This window comes from Gymnoscopelus braueri, assembly GCF_963280865.1.
Source record: "Gymnoscopelus braueri genome assembly, chromosome: 7".
NCBI lineage: Eukaryota > Metazoa > Chordata > Actinopteri > Myctophiformes > Myctophidae > Gymnoscopelus > Gymnoscopelus braueri.
The window spans coordinates 56,332,840-56,350,511 of NC_137608.1; the positions used below are offsets into that span (position 1 = coordinate 56,332,840).

Here is a 17,672-nt window from a genome sequence, read left to right on the forward strand (position 1 = left end):
GATGTGTAAATGACGTCAGACTTCGGCGGTCTATAATAGCTGATATTGAGCAGTACCTTGCTAATTGTTTGGCGTGTGTGTGTGTGTGTGTACGCGGGTCATAGTGTTTAACACAGTGTATTGTAGCACTGTGTTACATAGACTGTCTATAATTAATGTACTTTTAATAAAGTGTAACACTGTGTAATACTGTATACTCTGTGTAACACTACTGTAGTTGCTCCATATGTGTGACATTCAGTTTGTTGAGCAGCCGCGTTGATAATGAACTTTAACCTTAAACCTCCCATCATGTCTCATCTGAAAGCTTTTAATTAATTAGAACATTTTACTTCTATAAACATATTTATTTGTTTCTGTCTTTCATTCTAACTGTTTTTCTTCAAAATTCACTACCATCGTCTCCCCGGAAACAGATGATGTAACATCATATCTTTAATCTGATTGGCTGATTCTTCTAAACTAAATAACGAGTCCTCCTTCATTCTCTTTCAGACTGCAGAACTTCTCTTGAGGTAAACATCTGTTTATTCTGATCTGTTTATTCTGATCTGTTTATTCTGATCTGTAGATTCTGATCTGTTTATTCTGATCTGTTTATTCTGATCTGTTTATTCTGATCTGTTTATTCTGATCTGTTTATTCTGATCTGTTCATTCTCCTCTGTTCATTCTCATCTATTAAATTCAGTTTAGTTTTGATCAGTGTTGATGAAGATTACAGCCACCCTCCTCATCCTCTCCTCTGTACTTCATGTCAAAGCGATCCCAGGAAGTAAGTACATTATATTTATGTTATTATATAATATATACATTTATATCTACTGTTATTATATAAAACCAAATATGAACAATGCACAATACAAACACATGACATGTGACACACACACACACACACACACACACACACACACACACACACACACACACACACACACACACACACACACACACACACACACACACACACACACACACACACACTAGTAACAGGTGATATTTAATAAAAGATTGATCCTGATTGGCTGCTGAATGAATCAGGAAGTGAAATGCACGTTTGAGTTTCCAGTCAGAAGCTTCAGTGGTGAATTCAACCACACATACACGCAAACACGCACGCACGCAAACACACACACACACACACACACACACACACACACACACACACACACACACACACACACACACACACACACACACACACAGACACAGACACAGACACACACACACACACACACACACACACACACACACACACACACAAACCTCTCATGTGACACTTTGATCACATGACCAGTGTGTTTTTAAAGACATTTGATGGTTTCAGCAGTGAGATGTAATGAGGCTTGAATTGATGTTTAATGAACATGAACAGCATTTTACCAGCAACGCTGAACACACACACACACACACACACACACACACACACACACACACACACACACACACACACACACACACACACACACACACACACACACACACACACACACACACACACACACACACACACACACACACACACACCCCTCTGAAGTAACACTTTGATCACATGACGTGATGTATCATCAGTGAGATGTAATGAGGCTTGGATTAGAGGAGCGTCTGTGAGTTCAGTTTACAGAGGTTCCCGGTTTGATCCCTGACTCCTCCTGGCTTCATGTTGAAGTGTCCTTGAGCAAGGCACTGAACCCCTAACTGCTTCTGATGAATGTGAGAATGTGGAACACCTTAGTTTAACATTATTAAAAGTACATTAATACTTAATAGAGTTTTACTGCAGCGTTCTAATCCAGTCCTATTACACTGATCAGAGCAATGGGCTCTGAATTATGACCATATGTAGTGTTTAACACTGTGTAACACTGTGTGACACTGTGTAACACTGTGTTACACAGTGTAACACTGTGTGACACTGTGTAACACTGTGTTACACTGTGCAACACTGTGCAACACTGTGTAACACTGTGTTACACAGACATTGTGTCTATAATCCATTTACTTGTAATAAAGTGTAACACTGTAACGCTGTGTAACACTACTGTAGTTGCTCCATATGTGTGACATTCAGTTGTTTGATGTCATCATGTTGTACACAGAGTTAAATGAGGACACATTTCACATCATGTGTAAATGTACACAGAGTTAAATGAGGACACATTTCACAACATTTGTAAATGTACACAGACAAATACTCCAACTAACTACATTATTTATTTTATTAATATTAGAAATATTTAATCACTTCAATATGAAGTGATGAACTTTAACCTTTAACCTCCCATCATGTCTCATCTGAAAGCTTTTAATTGATTAGAACATTTTACTTCTATAAACATATATCTATCTGTCTATATATATGTCTTTCTTTCATTCTAACTATGTTTTTCTTCAAAATTCCCCACCATCGTCTTCCCGGAAACAGCTGATGTAACATCATATCTTTAATCTGATTGGCTGATCAGTCTAAACTGCAGAACGGGTCCTCCTTCATTCTCTTTCAGACTCCAGAACTTCTCTTGAGGTAAACATGTGTTTATTCTGATGTGTTTATTCTGATGTGTTTATTCCGATTGATTGATTGATTGATTGATTGATTGATTGATTGATTGATTGATTGATTGATTGATTGATTGAATACTTTATTAACAGTATAAAGCACAGGAAAGTACAGTTCAATACAAGGTCAGCTAAGAGGATTTAAAACCTAAGAAAGCCTATGGCGTGTTTCCATTGTGGTCCTTTGTACTCAATTCATAGAGACATTTATTGACAGACAGATATACACTACTATGCAAAACATCATAAAAACTGTTTGAAAACCGAAAAACTAAAATATGTACAGTAAACAGTTCGATGGGGGGGGGGGGGGTTAGGCTTTGACTTTTACAAGGGCCAGTTTTGTTTGAATTGCAGCCTCCTGTAGGTACTCTTTTAGAGCGGTTTTGAAGGAGATTAGGGTTTTACACTCCTTCATGGCTTTTGGTAGGACATTCCACATTGTTGTGGCATAATAGTTCATTAAAATACCTGGACACTTCAGAAGAGAATACACAAATAAAATGTTGGAGCATTCCACTGGTCTGCACTTATTTATTATTTTACAGGGCGTGGCTAGGAGGTGCAGTCACCACTAGGAGGTGCAGTCACCACTAGGAGGTGCAGTCAGTCACCACTAGGGGGTGCAGTCACCACTAGGAGGTAAAGTCAGTCACCACTAGGGGGTGCAGTCACCACTAGGAGGTGCAGTCACCACTAGGAGGTGCAGTCAGTCACCACTAGGGGGTGCAGTCACCACTAGGGGGTGCAGTCACCACTAGGAGGTAAAGTCAGTCACCACTAGGAGGTGCAGTCAGTCACCACTAGGGGGTGCAGTCACCACTAGGAGGTGCATTCAGTTACCACTAGGAGGTGCAGTCACCACTAGGAGGTGCAGTCACCATAGGAGGTGCATTCAGTCACCACTAGGAGGTGCAGTCACCACTAGGAGGTGCAGTCACCACTAGGAGGTGCAGTCACCATAGGAGGTGCATTCAATCACCACTAGGGGGTGCAGTCACCACTAGGAGGTGCAGTCAGTCACCACTAGGAGGTGCAGTCAGTCACCACTAGGGGGTGCAGTCACCACTAGGAGGTGCAGTCAGTCACCACTAGGAGGTGCATTCAATCACCACTAGGGGGTGCAGTCACCACTAGGAGGTGCAGTCAGTCACCACTAGGAGGTGCAGTCAGTCACCACTAGGGGGTGCAGTCACCACTAGGAGGTGCAGTCAGTCACCACTCGGAGGTGCAGTCACCATAGGAGGTGCATTCAGTCACCACTAGGGGGTGCAGTCACCACTAGGAGGTATAGTCACCACTAGGAGGTGCAGTCACCATAGGAGGTGCATTCACCACTAGGAGGTGCAGTCACCACTAGGAGGTATAGTCACCACTAGGAGGTGCAGTCACCATAGGAGGTGCAGTCACCACTAGGAGGTGCAGTCACCACTAAGAGGTATAGTCACCACTAGGAGGTGCAGTCACCATAGGAGGTGCAGTCACCACTAGGAGGTGCAGTCACCACTAGGAGGTGCAGTCACCACTAGGAGGTGCAGTCACCATAGGAGGTGCAGTCACCACTAGGAGGTATAGTCACCACTAGGAGGTGCAGTCACCATAGGAGGTGCAGTCACCACTAGGAGGTATAGTCACCACTAGGAGGTGCAGTCACCATAGGAGGTGCAGTCACCACTAGGAGGTGCAGTCACCACTAGGAGGTACAGTCACCATAGGAGGTGCAGTCACCACTAGGAGGTGCAGTCACCATAGGAGGTATAGTCAGTCACCACTAGGAGGTGCAGTCACCATTAGGAGGTGCAGTCACCACTAGGGGGTATAGTCACCATAGGAGGTGCAGTCAATCACCACTAGGAGGTATAGTCAGTCACCACTAGGAGGTGCAGTCACCATAGGAGGTGCAGTCACCACTAGGAGGTGCAGTCACCATAGGAGGTGCAGTCACCATAGGAGGTGCAGTCACCACTAGGAGGTGCAGTCACCATAGGAGGTATAGTCAGTCACCACTAGGAGGTATAGTCAGTCACCACTAGGAGGTGCAGTCACCATAGGAGGTGCAGTCACCACTAGGAGGTGCAGTCACCATAGGAGGTATAGTCAGTCACCACTAGGAGGTATAGTCAGTCACCACTAGGAGGTGCAGTCACCATTAGGAGGTGCAGTCACCACTAGGAGGTATAGTCACCATAGGAGGTGCAGTCAGTCACCACTAGGAGGTGCAGTCACCACTAGGAGGTGCAGTCAGTCACCACTAGGAGGTGCAGTCAGTCACCACTAGGAGGTGCAGTCACCACTAGGAGGTGCAGTCAGTCACCACTAGGAGGTGCAGTCAGTCACCACTAGGAGGTGCAGTCAGTCACCACTAGGAGGTGCAGTCAGTCACCACTAGGAGGTGCAGTCAGTCACCACTAGGAGGTGAAGTCACCACTAGGAGGTGCAGTCAGTCACCACTAGGAGGTATAGTCAGTCACCACTGGGAGGTGAAGTCACCACTAGGAGGTGCAGTCAGTCACCACTAGGGGGTGCAGTCACCACTAGGAGGTGCAGTCAGTCACCACTAGGAGGTGCAGTCAGTCACCACTAGGAGGTGCAGTCAGTCACCACTAGGAGGTGCAGTCACCACTAGGAGGTGCAGTCAGTCACCACTAGGAGGTGCAGTCACCACTAGGAGGTGCAGTCAGTCACCACTAGGAGGTGCAGTCAGTCACCAATAGGAGGTGCAGTCAGTCACCACTAGGAGGTGCAGTCACCACTAGGAGGTGCAGTCAGTCACCACTAGGAGGTGCAGTCAGTCACCACTAGGAGGTGCAGTCACCACTAGGAGGTGCAGTCAGTCACCACTAGGAGGTGCAGTCACCACTAGGAGGTGCAGTCAGTCACCACTAGGGGGTGCAGTCACCACTAGGAGGTGCAGTCAGTCACCACTAGGAGGTGCAGTCAGTCACCACTAGGAGGTGAAGTCACCACTAGGAGGTGCAGTCAGTCACCACTAGGAGGTGCAGTCAGTCACCACTAGGAGGTGCAGTCAGTCACCACTAGGAGGTGCAGTCAGTCACCACTAGGAGGTGCAGTCAGTCACCACTAGGAGGTGCAGTCACCACTAGGAGGTGCAGTCAGTCACCACTAGGAGGTGCAGTCAGTCACCACTAGGAGGTGCAGTCACCACTAAGAGGTGAAGTCACCACTAGGAGGTGCAGTCACCACTAGGTGGTGCAGTCAGTCACCACTAGGAGGTGCAGTCACCACTAGGAGGTGCAGTCAGTCACCACTAGGGGGTGCAGTCACCACTAGGTGGTGCATTCAGTCACCACTAGGAGGTGCAGTCATCACTAGGAGGTGCAGTCACCACTAGGAGGTGCAGTCAATCACCACTAGGGGGTGCAGTCACCACTAGGTGGTGCAGTCAGTCACCACTAGGAGGTTCAGTCACCACTAGGAGGTGCAGTCAGTCACCACTAGGGGGTGCAGTCACCACTAGGGGGTGCAGTCACCACTAGGAGGTAAAGTCAGTCACCACTAGGAGGTGCAGTCAGTCACCACTAGGGGGTGCAGTCACCACTAGGAGGTGCATTCAGTCACCACTAGGAGGTGCAGTCACCACTAGGAGGTGCAGTCACCATAGGAGGTGCATTCAGTCACCACTAGGAGGTGCAGTCACCACTAGGAGGTGCAGTCACCACTAGGAGGTGCAGTCAGTCACCACTAGGGGGTGCAGTCACCACTAGGAGGTGCAGTCACCACTAGGAGGTGCAGTCAGTCACCACTAGGGGGTGCAGTCACCACTAGGGGGTGCAGTCACCACTAGGAGGTAAAGTCAGTCACCACTAGGAGGTGCAGTCAGTCACCACTAGGGGGTGCAGTCACCACTAGGAGGTGCATTCAGTCACCACTAGGAGGTGCAGTCACCACTAGGAGGTGCAGTCACCATAGGAGGTGCATTCAGTCACCACTAGGAGGTGCAGTCACCACTAGGAGGTGCAGTCACCATAGGAGGTGCATTCAATCACCACTAGGGGGTGCAGTCACCACTAGGAGGTGCAGTCAGTCACCACTAGGAGGTTCAGTCAGTCACCACTAGGGGGTGCAGTCACCACTAGGAGGTGCAGTCAGTCACCACTAGGAGGTGCATTCAATCACCACTAGGGGGTGCAGTCACCACTAGGAGGTGCAGTCAGTCACCACTAGGAGGTGCAGTCAGTCACCACTAGGGGGTGCAGTCACCACTAGGAGGTGCAGTCAGTCACCACTCGGAGGTGCAGTCACCATAGGAGGTGCATTCAGTCACCACTAGGGGGTGCAGTCACCACTAGGAGGTATAGTCACCACTAGGAGGTGCAGTCACCATAGGAGGTGCATTCACCACTAGGAGGTGCAGTCACCACTAGGAGGTATAGTCACCACTAGGAGGTGCAGTCACCATAGGAGGTGCAGTCACCACTAGGAGGTGCAGTCACCACTAAGAGGTATAGTCACCACTAGGAGGTGCAGTCACCATAGGAGGTGCAGTCACCACTAGGAGGTGCAGTCACCACTAGGAGGTGCAGTCACCACTAGGAGGTGCAGTCACCATAGGAGGTGCAGTCACCACTAGGAGGTATAGTCACCACTAGGAGGTGCAGTCACCATAGGAGGTGCAGTCACCACTAGGAGGTATAGTCACCACTAGGAGGTGCAGTCACCATAGGAGGTGCAGTCACCACTAGGAGGTGCAGTCACCAATAGGAGGTACAGTCACCATAGGAGGTGCAGTCACCACTAGGAGGTGCAGTCACCATAGGAGGTATAGTCAGTCACCACTAGGAGGTGCAGTCATCATTAGGAGGTGCAGTCACCACTAGGGGGTATAGTCACCACTAGGAGGTGCAGTCAGTCACCACTAGGAGGTATAGTCAGTCACCACTAGGAGGTGCAGTCACCATAGGAGGTGCAGTCACCACTAGGAGGTGCAGTCACCATAGGAGGTGCAGTCACCATAGGAGGTGCAGTCACCACTAGGAGGTGCAGTCACCATAGGAGGTATAGTCAGTCACCACTAGGAGGTATAGTCAGTCACCACTAGGAGGTGCAGTCACCATAGGAGGTGCAGTCACCACTAGGAGGTGCAGTCACCATAGGAGGTATAGTCAGTCACCACTAGGAGGTATAGTCAGTCACCACTAGGAGGTGCAGTCACCATTAGGAGGTGCAGTCACCACTAGGAGGTATAGTCACCATAGGAGGTGCAGTCAGTCACCACTAGGAGGTGCAGTCACCACTAGGAGGTGCAGTCAGTCACCACTAGGAGGTGCAGTCAGTCACCACTAGGAGGTGCAGTCACCACTAGGAGGTGCAGTCAGTCACCACTAGGAGGTGCAGTCAGTCACCACTAGGAGGTGCAGTCAGTCACCACTAGGAGGTGCAGTCAGTCACCACAAGGAGGTGCAGTCAGTCACCACTAGGAGGTGAAGTCACCACTAGGAGGTGCAGTCAGTCACCACTAGGAGGTATAGTCAGTCACCACTGGGAGGTGAAGTCACCACTAGGAGGTGCAGTCAGTCACCACTAGGGGGTGCAGTCACCACTAGGAGGTGCAGTCAGTCACCACTAGGAGGTGCAGTCAGTCACCACTAGGAGGTGCAGTCAGTCACCACTAGGAGGTGCAGTCACCACTAGGAGGTGCAGTCAGTCACCACTAGGAGGTGCAGTCACCACTAGGAGGTGCAGTCAGTCACCACTAGGAGGTGCAGTCAGTCACCAATAGGAGGTGCAGTCAGTCACCACTAGGAGGTGCAGTCACTACTAGGAGGTGCAGTCAGTCACCACTAGGAGGTGCAGTCAGTCACCACTAGGAGGTGCAGTCACCACTAGGAGGTGCAGTCAGTCACCACTAGGAGGTGCAGTCACCACTAGGAGGTGCAGTCAGTCACCACTAGGGGGTGCAGTCACCACTAGGAGGTGCAGTCAGTCACCACTAGGAGGTGCAGTCAGTCACCACTAGGAGGTGAAGTCACCACTAGGAGGTGCAGTCAGTCACCACTAGGAGGTGCAGTCAGTCACCACTAGGAGGTGCAGTCAGTCACCACTAGGAGGTGCAGTCAGTCACCACTAGGAGGTGCAGTCACCACTAGGAGGTGCAGTCAGTCACCACTAGGAGGTGCAGTCAGTCACCACTAGGAGGTGCAGTCACCACTAAGAGGTGAAGTCACCACTAGGAGGTGCAGTCACCACTAGGTGGTGCAGTCAGTCACCACTAGGAGGTGCAGTCACCACTAGGAGGTGCAGTCAGTCACCACTAGGGGGTGCAGTCACCACTAGGTGGTGCATTCTCTCACCACTAGGAGGTGCAGTCATCACTAGGAGGTGCAGTCACCACTAGGAGGTGCAGTCAATCACCACTAGGGGGTGCAGTCACCACTAGGTGGTGCAGTCAGTCACCACTAGGAGGTTCAGTCACCACTAGGAGGTGCAGTCAGTCACCACTAGGGGGTGCAGTCACCACTAGGTGGTGCAGTCAGTCACCACTAGGAGGTGCAGTCACCACTAGGAGGTGCAGTCACCACTAGGAGGTGCAGTCAGTCACCACTAGGGGGTGCAGTCACCACTAGGAGGTGCAGTCAGTCACCACTAGGAGGTTCAGTCACAACTAGGAGGTGCAGTCAGTCACCACTAGGGGGTGCAGTCACCACTAGGAGGTGCAGTCAGTCACCACTAGGGGGTGCAGTCACCACTAGGTGGTGCAGTCAGTCACCACTAGGGGGTGCAGTCACCACTAGGAGGTGCAGTCAGTGCAGTTACCACTAGGAGGTGCAGTCAGTGCAGTTACCACTAGGAGGTAAAGTCACCACTAGGGGTTGCAGTCACCACCAAGGGGTGCAGCCAGTCACCACTAGGGCACTAGGGGGTGCAGTCACCACTAGGAGGTGCAGTCACCACTAGGGGGTGCAGTCAGTCACGTGACTGCAGTCAGTCACCACTAGGGGGTGCAGTCAGTCACCACTAGGGGGTGCAGTCAGTCACCACTAGGGGGTGCAGTCGCCACTAGGAGGTGCAGTCAGTCACCACTAGGGGGTGCAGTCAGTCACCACTAGGGGGTGCAGTCGCCACTAGGAGGTGCAGTCAGTCACCACTAGGAGGTGCAGCCAGTCACGTGACTGCAGTCAGTCACCACTAGGGGGTGCAGTCACCACTAGGTGGTGCAGTCACCACTAGGGGGTGCAGTCAGTCACCACTAGGGGGTGCAGTCACCACTAGGAGGTGCAGTCAGTCACCACTAGGAGGTGCAGTCACCACTAGGAGGTGCAGTCAGTCACCACTAGGAGGTGCAGTCAGTCACCACTAGGGGGTGCAGTCAGTCACCACTAGGAGGTGCAGTCAGTCACCACTAGGAGGTGCAGTCAGTCACCACTAGGAGGTGCAGTCAGTCACCACTAGGACGTGCAGTCAGTCACCACTAGGAGGTGCAGTCAGTCACCACTAGGAGGTGCAGTCACCACTAGGAGGTGCAGTCAGTCACCACTAGGGGGTGCAGTCAGTCACCACTAGGATGTGCAGTCAGTCACCACTAGGTGGTGCAGTCACCACTAGGAGGTGCAGTCAGTCACCATTAGGGGGTGCAGTCACCACTAGGGGCTGCAGTCACCACTAGGCGGTGCAGTCACCACTAGGAGGTGCAGCCAGTCACGTGACTGCAGTCAGTCACCACTAGGGCACTAGGAGGTGCAGTCAGTCACCACTAGGTGGTGCAGTCACCACTAGGGGGTGCAGTCACCACTAAGGGGTGCAGTCAGTCACCACTAGGGGGTGCAGTCACCACTAGGGGGTGCAGTCAGTCACCACTAGGATGTGCAGTCAGTCACCACTAGGAGGTGCAGTCACCACTAGGAGGTATAGTCAGTCACCACTAGGAGGTAAAGTCACCACTAGGGGTTGCAGTCACCACCAAGGGGTGCAGCCAGTCACCACTAGGGCACTAGGGGGTGCAGTCACCACTAGGGGGTGCAGTCAGTCACGTGACTGCAGTCAGTCACCACTAGGGGGTGCAGTCAGTCACCACTAGGGGGTGCAGTCGCCACTAGGAGGTGCAGTCAGTCACCACTAGGGGGTGCAGTCAGTCACCACTAGGGGGTATAGTCGCCACTAGGAGGTGCAGTCAGTCACCACTAGGGGGTGCAGTCACCACTAGGTGGTGCAGTCACCACTAGGGGGTGCAGTCAGTCACCACTAGGAGGTGCAGTCACCACTAGGAGGTGCAGTCAGTCACCACTAGGAGGTGCAGTCAGTCACCACTAGGGGGTGCAGTCAGTCACCACTAGGAGGTGCAGTCAGTCACCACTAGGACGTGCAGTCAGTCACCACTAGGAGGTGCAGTCAGTCACCACTAGGAGGTGCAGTCACCACTAGGAGGTGCAGTCAGTCACCACTAGGGGGTGCAGTCACCACTAGGGGGTGCAGTCAGTCACCACTAGGAGGTGCAGTCAGTCACCATTAGGAGGTGCAGTCACCACTAGGGGCTGCAGTCACCACTAGGGGGTGCAGTCAGTCACCACTAGGAGGTGCAGCCAGTCACGTGACTGCAGTCAGTCACCACTAGGGGGTGCAGTCACCACTAGGGGGTGCAGTCAGTCACCACTAGGAGGTGCAGTCAGTCACCACTAGGAGGTGCAGTCACCACTAGGAGGTATAGTCAGTCACCACTAGGAGGTGCAGTCACCACTAGGAGGTGCAGTCACCATAGGAGGTGCAGTCAATCACCACTAGGAGGTGCAGTCAACACTAGGTGGTGCAGTCACCACTAGGAGGTGCAGTCAGTCACCACTAGGAGGTGCAGTCAGTCACCACTAGGAGGTGAAGTCACCACTAGGAGGTGCAGTCAGTCACCACTAGGAGGTGCAGTCAGTCACCACTAGGAGGTGCAGTCACCACTAAGAGGTGAAGTCACCACTAGGAGGTGCATTCACCACTAGGAGGTGCAGTCAGTCACCACTTGGGGGTGCAGTCACCACTAGGTGGTGCAGTCAGTCACCACTAGGAGGTGCAGTCACCACTAGGGGGTGCAGTCAGTCACGTGACTGCAGTCAGTCACCACTAGGTGGTGCAGTCACCACTAGGGGGTGCAGTCAGTCACCACTAGGAGGTGCAGTCACCACTAGGAGGTGCAGTCAGTCACCACTAGGAGGTGCAGTCACCACTAGGAGGTGCAGTCAGTCACCACTAGGAGGTGCAGTCAGTCACCACTAGGGGGTGCAGTCACCACTAGGAGGTGCAGTCAGTCACCACTAGGAGGTGCAGTCAGTCACCACTAGGTGGTGCAGTCACCACTAGGAGGTGCAGTCAGTCACCATTAGGGGGTACAGTCACCACTAGGGGCTGCAGTCACCACTAGGCGGTGCAGTCACCACTAGGAGGTGCAGTCACCACTAGGCGGTGCAGTCACCACTAGGGGCTGCAGTCACCACTAGGCGGTGCAGTCACCACTAGGGGCTGCAGTCACCACTAGGAGGTGCAGCCAGTCACGTGACTGCAGTCAGTCACCACTAGGGCACTAGGAGGTGCAGTCAGTCACCACTAGGGGGTGCAGTCAGTCACCACTAGGTGGTGCAGTCAGTCACCACTAGGGGGTGCAGTCACCACTAGGGGGTGCAGTCACCACTAGGGGGTGCAGTCAGTCACCACTAGGAGGTGCAGTCAGTCACCACTAGGAGGTGCAGTCACCACTAGGAGGTGCAGTCACCATAGGAGGTGCAGTCAGTCACCACTAGGAGGTGCAGTCACCACTAGGTGGTGCAGTCACCACTAGGAGGTGCAGTCAGTCACCACTAGGAGGTGCAGTCAGTCACCACTAGGAGGTGAAGTCACCACTAGGAGGTGCAGTCAGTCACCACTAGGAGGTGCAGTTAGTCACCACTAGGAGGTGCAGTCAGTCACCACTAGGGGTTGCAGTCACCACTAGGGGGTGCAGTCAGTGCAGTTACCACTAGGAGGTGCAGTCAGTGCAGTTACCACTAGGGGTTGCAGTCACCACTAGGGGGTGCAGTCACCACTAGGCGGTGCAGTCAGTGCAGTTACCACTAGGAGGTGCAGTCAGTGCAGTTACCACTAGGAGGTAAAGTCAGTCAGCACTAGGGGGTGCAGTCACCTCTAAGAGGTGCAGTCACCACTAGGAGGTAAAGTCACCACTAGGGGGTGCAGCCAGTCACCACTAGGGGGTGCAGTCACCACTAGGAGGTGCAGCCAGTCACGTGACTGCAGTCAGTCACCACTAGTGGGTGCAGTCAGTCACCACTAGGGGGTGCAGTCACCACTAGGGGGTGCAGTCAGTCACCACTAGGAGGTGCAGTCAGTCACCACTAGGAGGTGCAGTCACCACTAGGAGGTATAGTCAGTCACCACTAGGAGGTGCAGTCACCACTAGGAGGTGCAGTCACCACTAGGAGGTGCAGTCACCATAGGAGGTGCAGTCAATCACCACTAGGAGGTGCAGTCACCACTAGGTGGTGCAGTCACCACTAGGAGGTGCAGTCAGTCACCACTAGGAGGTGCAGTCAGTCACCACTAGGAGGTGAAATCACCACTAGGAGGTGCAGTCACCACTAGGGGCTGCAGTCACCACTAGGAGGTGCAGCCAGTCACGTGACTGCAGTCAGTCACCACTAGGGCACTAGGAGGTGCAGTCAGTCACCACTAGGGGGTGCAGTCAGTCACCACTAGGTGGTGCAGTCAGTCACCACTAGGGGGTGCAGTCACCACTAGGGGGTGCAGTCAGTCACCACTAGGAGGTGCAGTCAGTCACCACTAGGAGGTGCAGTCAGTCACCACTAGGAGGTGCAGTCACCACTAGGAGGTGCAGTCACCATAGGAGGTGCAGTCAGTCACCACTAGGAGGTGCAGTCACCACTAGGAGGTGCAGTCAGTCACCACTAGGAGGTGCAGTCAGTCACCACTAGGAGGTGCAGTCAGTCACCACTAGGAGGTGAAGTCACCACTAGGAGGTGCAGTCACCAGCACTAGGGGGTGCAGTCACCTCTAAGAGGTGCAGTCACCACTAGGAGGTAAAGTCACCACTAGGGGGTGCAGCCAGTCACCACTAGGGGGTGCAGTCACCACTAGGAGGTGCAGCCAGTCACGTGACTGCAGTCAGTCACCACTAGTGGGTGCAGTCAGTCACCACTAGGGGGTGCAGTCGCCACTAGGAGGTGCAGTCAGTCACCACTAGGGGGTGCAGTCAGTCACCACTAGGGGGTGCAGTCGCCACTAGGAGGTGCAGTCAGTCACCACTAGGAGGTGCAGTCAGTCACCACTAGGAGGTGCAGCCAGTCACGTGACTGCATTCAGTCACCACTAGGGTGTGCAGTCACCACTAGGGGGTGCAGTCAGTCACCACTAGGGGGTGCAGTCAGTCACCACTAGGGGGTGCAGTCAGTCACCACTAGGGGGTGCAGTCACCACTAGGAGGTGCAGTCAGTCACCACTAGGGGGTGCAGTCAGTCACCACTAGGGGGTGCAGTCACCACTAGGGGGTGCAGTCAGTCACCAGTAGGAGGTGCAGTCAGTCACCACTAGGTGGTGCAGTCACCACTAGGAGGTGCAGTCAGTCACCACTAGGGGGTGCAGTCACCACTAGGGGGTGCAGTCAGTCACCACTAGGAGGTGCAGTCAGTCACCACTAGGTGGTGCAGTCACCACTAGGAGGTGCAGTCACCACTAGGAGGTGCAGTCAGTCACCACTAGGGGGTGCAGTCAGTCACCACTAGGAGGTGCAGTCAGTCACCACTAGGAGGTGCAGTCAGTCACCACTAGGAGGTGCAGTCAGTCACCACTAGGAGGTGCAGTCACCACTAGGAGGTGCAGTCACCACTAGGGGCTGCAGTCACCACTAGGGGGTGCAGTCAGTCACCACTAGGGGGTGCAGTCAGTCACCACTAGGAGGTGCAGTCAGTCACCACTAGGTGGTGCAGTCACCACTAGGAGGTGCAGTCACCACTAGGAGGTGCAGTCACCACTAGGGGCTGCAGTCACCACTAGGGGGTGCAGTCACCACTAGGGGGTGCAGTCACCACTAGGAGGTGCAGTCACCACTAGGAGGTGCAGTCACCACTAGGGGGTGCAGTCACCACTAGGTGGTGCAGTCAGTCACCACTAGGAGGTGCAGTCACCACTAGGGGGTGCAGTCAGTCACGTGACTGCAGTCAGTCACCACTAGGTGGTGCAGTCACCACTAGGGGGTGCAGTCAGTCACCACTAGGAGGTGCAGTCACCACTAGGAGGTGCAGTCAGTCACCACTAGGAGGTGCAGTCACCACTAGGAGGTGCAGTCAGTCACCACTAGGAGGTGCAGTCAGTCACCACTAGGGGGTGCAGTCACCACTAGGAGGTGCAGTCAGTCACCACTAGGAGGTGCAGTCAGTCACCACTAGGTGGTGCAGTCACCACTAGGAGGTGCAGTCAGTCACCATTAGGGGGTACAGTCACCACTAGGGGCTGCAGTCACCACTAGGCGGTGCAGTCACCACTAGGAGGTGCAGTCACCACTAGGCGGTGCAGTCACCACTAGGGGCTGCAGTCACCACTAGGCGGTGCAGTCACCACTAGGGGCTGCAGTCACCACTAGGAGGTGCAGCCAGTCACGTGACTGCAGTCAGTCACCACTAGGGCACTAGGAGGTGCAGTCAGTCACCACTAGGGGGTGCAGTCAGTCACCACTAGGTGGTGCAGTCAGTCACCACTAGGGGGTGCAGTCACCACTAGGGGGTGCAGTCAGTCACCACTAGGAGGTGCAGTCAGTCACCACTAGGAGGTGCAGTCACCACTAGGAGGTGCAGTCACCATAGGAGGTGCAGTCAGTCACCACTAGGAGGTGCAGTCACCACTAGGTGGTGCAGTCACCACTAGGAGGTGCAGTCAGTCACCACTAGGAGGTGCAGTCAGTCACCACTAGGAGGTGAAGTCACCACTAGGAGGTGCAGTCAGTCACCACTAGGAGGTGCAGTCAGTCACCACTAGGAGGTGCAGTCAGTCACCACTAGGGGTTGCAGTCACCACTAGGGGGTGCAGTCAGTGCAGTTACCACTAGGAGGTGCAGTCAGTGCAGTTACCACTAGGGGTTGCAGTCACCACTAGGGGGTGCAGTCACCACTAGGCGGTGCAGTCAGTGCAGTTACCACTAGGAGGTGCAGTCAGTGCAGTTACCACTAGGAGGTAAAGTCAGTCAGCACTAGGGGGTGCAGTCACCTCTAAGAGGTGCAGTCACCACTAGGAGGTAAAGTCACCACTAGGGGGTGCAGCCAGTCACCACTAGGGGGTGCAGTCACCACTAGGAGGTGCAGCCAGTCACGTGACTGCAGTCAGTCACCACTAGTGGGTGCAGTCAGTCACCACTAGGGGGTGCAGTCACCACTAGGGGGTGCAGTCAGTCACCACTAGGAGGTGCAGTCAGTCACCACTAGGAGGTGCAGTCACCACTAGGAGGTATAGTCAGTCACCACTAGGAGGTGCAGTCACCACTAGGAGGTGCAGTCACCATAGGAGGTGCAGTCAATCACCACTAGGAGGTGCAGTCACCACTAGGTGGTGCAGTCACCACTAGGAGGTGCAGTCAGTCACCACTAGGAGGTGCAGTCAGTCACCACTAGGAGGTGAAGTCACCACTAGGAGGTGCAGTCACCACTAGGGGCTGCAGTCACCACTAGGAGGTGCAGCCAGTCACGTGACTGCAGTCAGTCACCACTAGGGCACTAGGAGGTGCAGTCAGTCACCACTAGGGGGTGCAGTCAGTCACCACTAGGTGGTGCAGTCAGTCACCACTAGGGGGTGCAGTCACCACTAGGGGGTGCAGTCACCACTAGGGGGTGCAGTCAGTCACCACTAGGAGGTGCAGTCAGTCACCACTAGGAGGTGCAGTCACCACTAGGAGGTGCAGTCACCATAGGAGGTGCAGTCAGTCACCACTAGGAGGTGCAGTCACCACTAGGTGGTGCAGTCACCACTAGGAGGTGCAGTCACCATAGGAGGTGCAGTCAGTCACCACTAGGAGGTGCAGTCACCACTAGGTGGTGCAGTCACCACTAGGAGGTGCAGTCAGTCACCACTAGGAGGTGCAGTCAGTCACCACTAGGAGGTGAAGTCACCACTAGGAGGTGCAGTCACCAGCACTAGGGGGTGCAGTCACCTCTAAGAGGTGCAGTCACCACTAGGAGGTAAAGTCACCACTAGGGGGTGCAGCCAGTCACCACTAGGGGGTGCAGTCACCACTAGGAGGTGCAGCCAGTCACGTGACTGCAGTCAGTCACCACTAGTGGGTGCAGTCAGTCACCACTAGGGGGTGCAGTCGCCACTAGGAGGTGCAGTCAGTCACCACTAGGGGGTGCAGTCAGTCACCACTAGGGGGTGCAGTCGCCACTAGGAGGTGCAGTCAGTCACCACTAGGAGGTGCAGTCAGTCACCACTAGGAGGTGCAGCCAGTCACGTGACTGCATTCAGTCACCACTAGGGTGTGCAGTCACCACTAGGGGGTGCAGTCAGTCACCACTAGGGGGTGCAGTCAGTCACCACTAGGGGGTGCAGTCACCACTAGGGGGTGCAGTCACCACTAGGAGGTGCAGTCAGTCACCACTAGGGGGTGCAGTCAGTCACCACTAGGGGGTGCAGTCACCACTAGGGGGTGCAGTCAGTCACCACTAGGAGGTGCAGTCAGTCACCACTAGGTGGTGCAGTCACCACTAGGAGGTGCAGTCAGTCACCACTAGGGGGTGCAGTCACCACTAGGGGGTGCAGTCAGTCACCACTAGGAGGTGCAGTCAGTCACCACTAGGTGGTGCAGTCACCACTAGGAGGTGCAGTCAGTCACCACTAGGGGGTGCAGTCAGTCACCACTAGGAGGTGCAGTCAGTCACCACTAGGAGGTGCAGTCAGTCACCACTAGGAGGTGCAGTCAGTCACCACTAGGAGGTGCAGTCACCACTAGGAGGTGCAGTCACCACTAGGGGCTGCAGTCACCACTAGGGGGTGCAGTCACCACTAGGGGGTGCAGTCACCACTAGGAGGTGCAGTCACCACTAGGGGCTGCAGTCACCACTAGGGGGTGCAGTCACCACTAGGGGGTGCAGTCACCACTAGGAGGTGCAGTCACCACTAGGGGCT

At 53.7% G+C, this 17,672-nt stretch overlaps 1 protein-coding gene across 1 annotated transcript in view; it reads left to right on the forward strand.

Moving 5' to 3' along the window:
* Window positions 1–615: 615 nt before the first annotated feature.
* The window catches only part of LOC308089534 (H-2 class II histocompatibility antigen, E-S beta chain-like), a 36,861-nt gene continuing 19,804 nt past the window's right edge, over window positions 616–17,672 (forward strand). Inside the window, exon 1 of the mRNA XM_080434323.1 lies at window positions 616–774. Coding sequence (XP_080290449.1) covers window positions 711–774 — 64 coding nt within the window. The 5' untranslated portion in view covers window positions 616–710. The remainder of the gene's footprint in view (window positions 775–17,672) is intronic.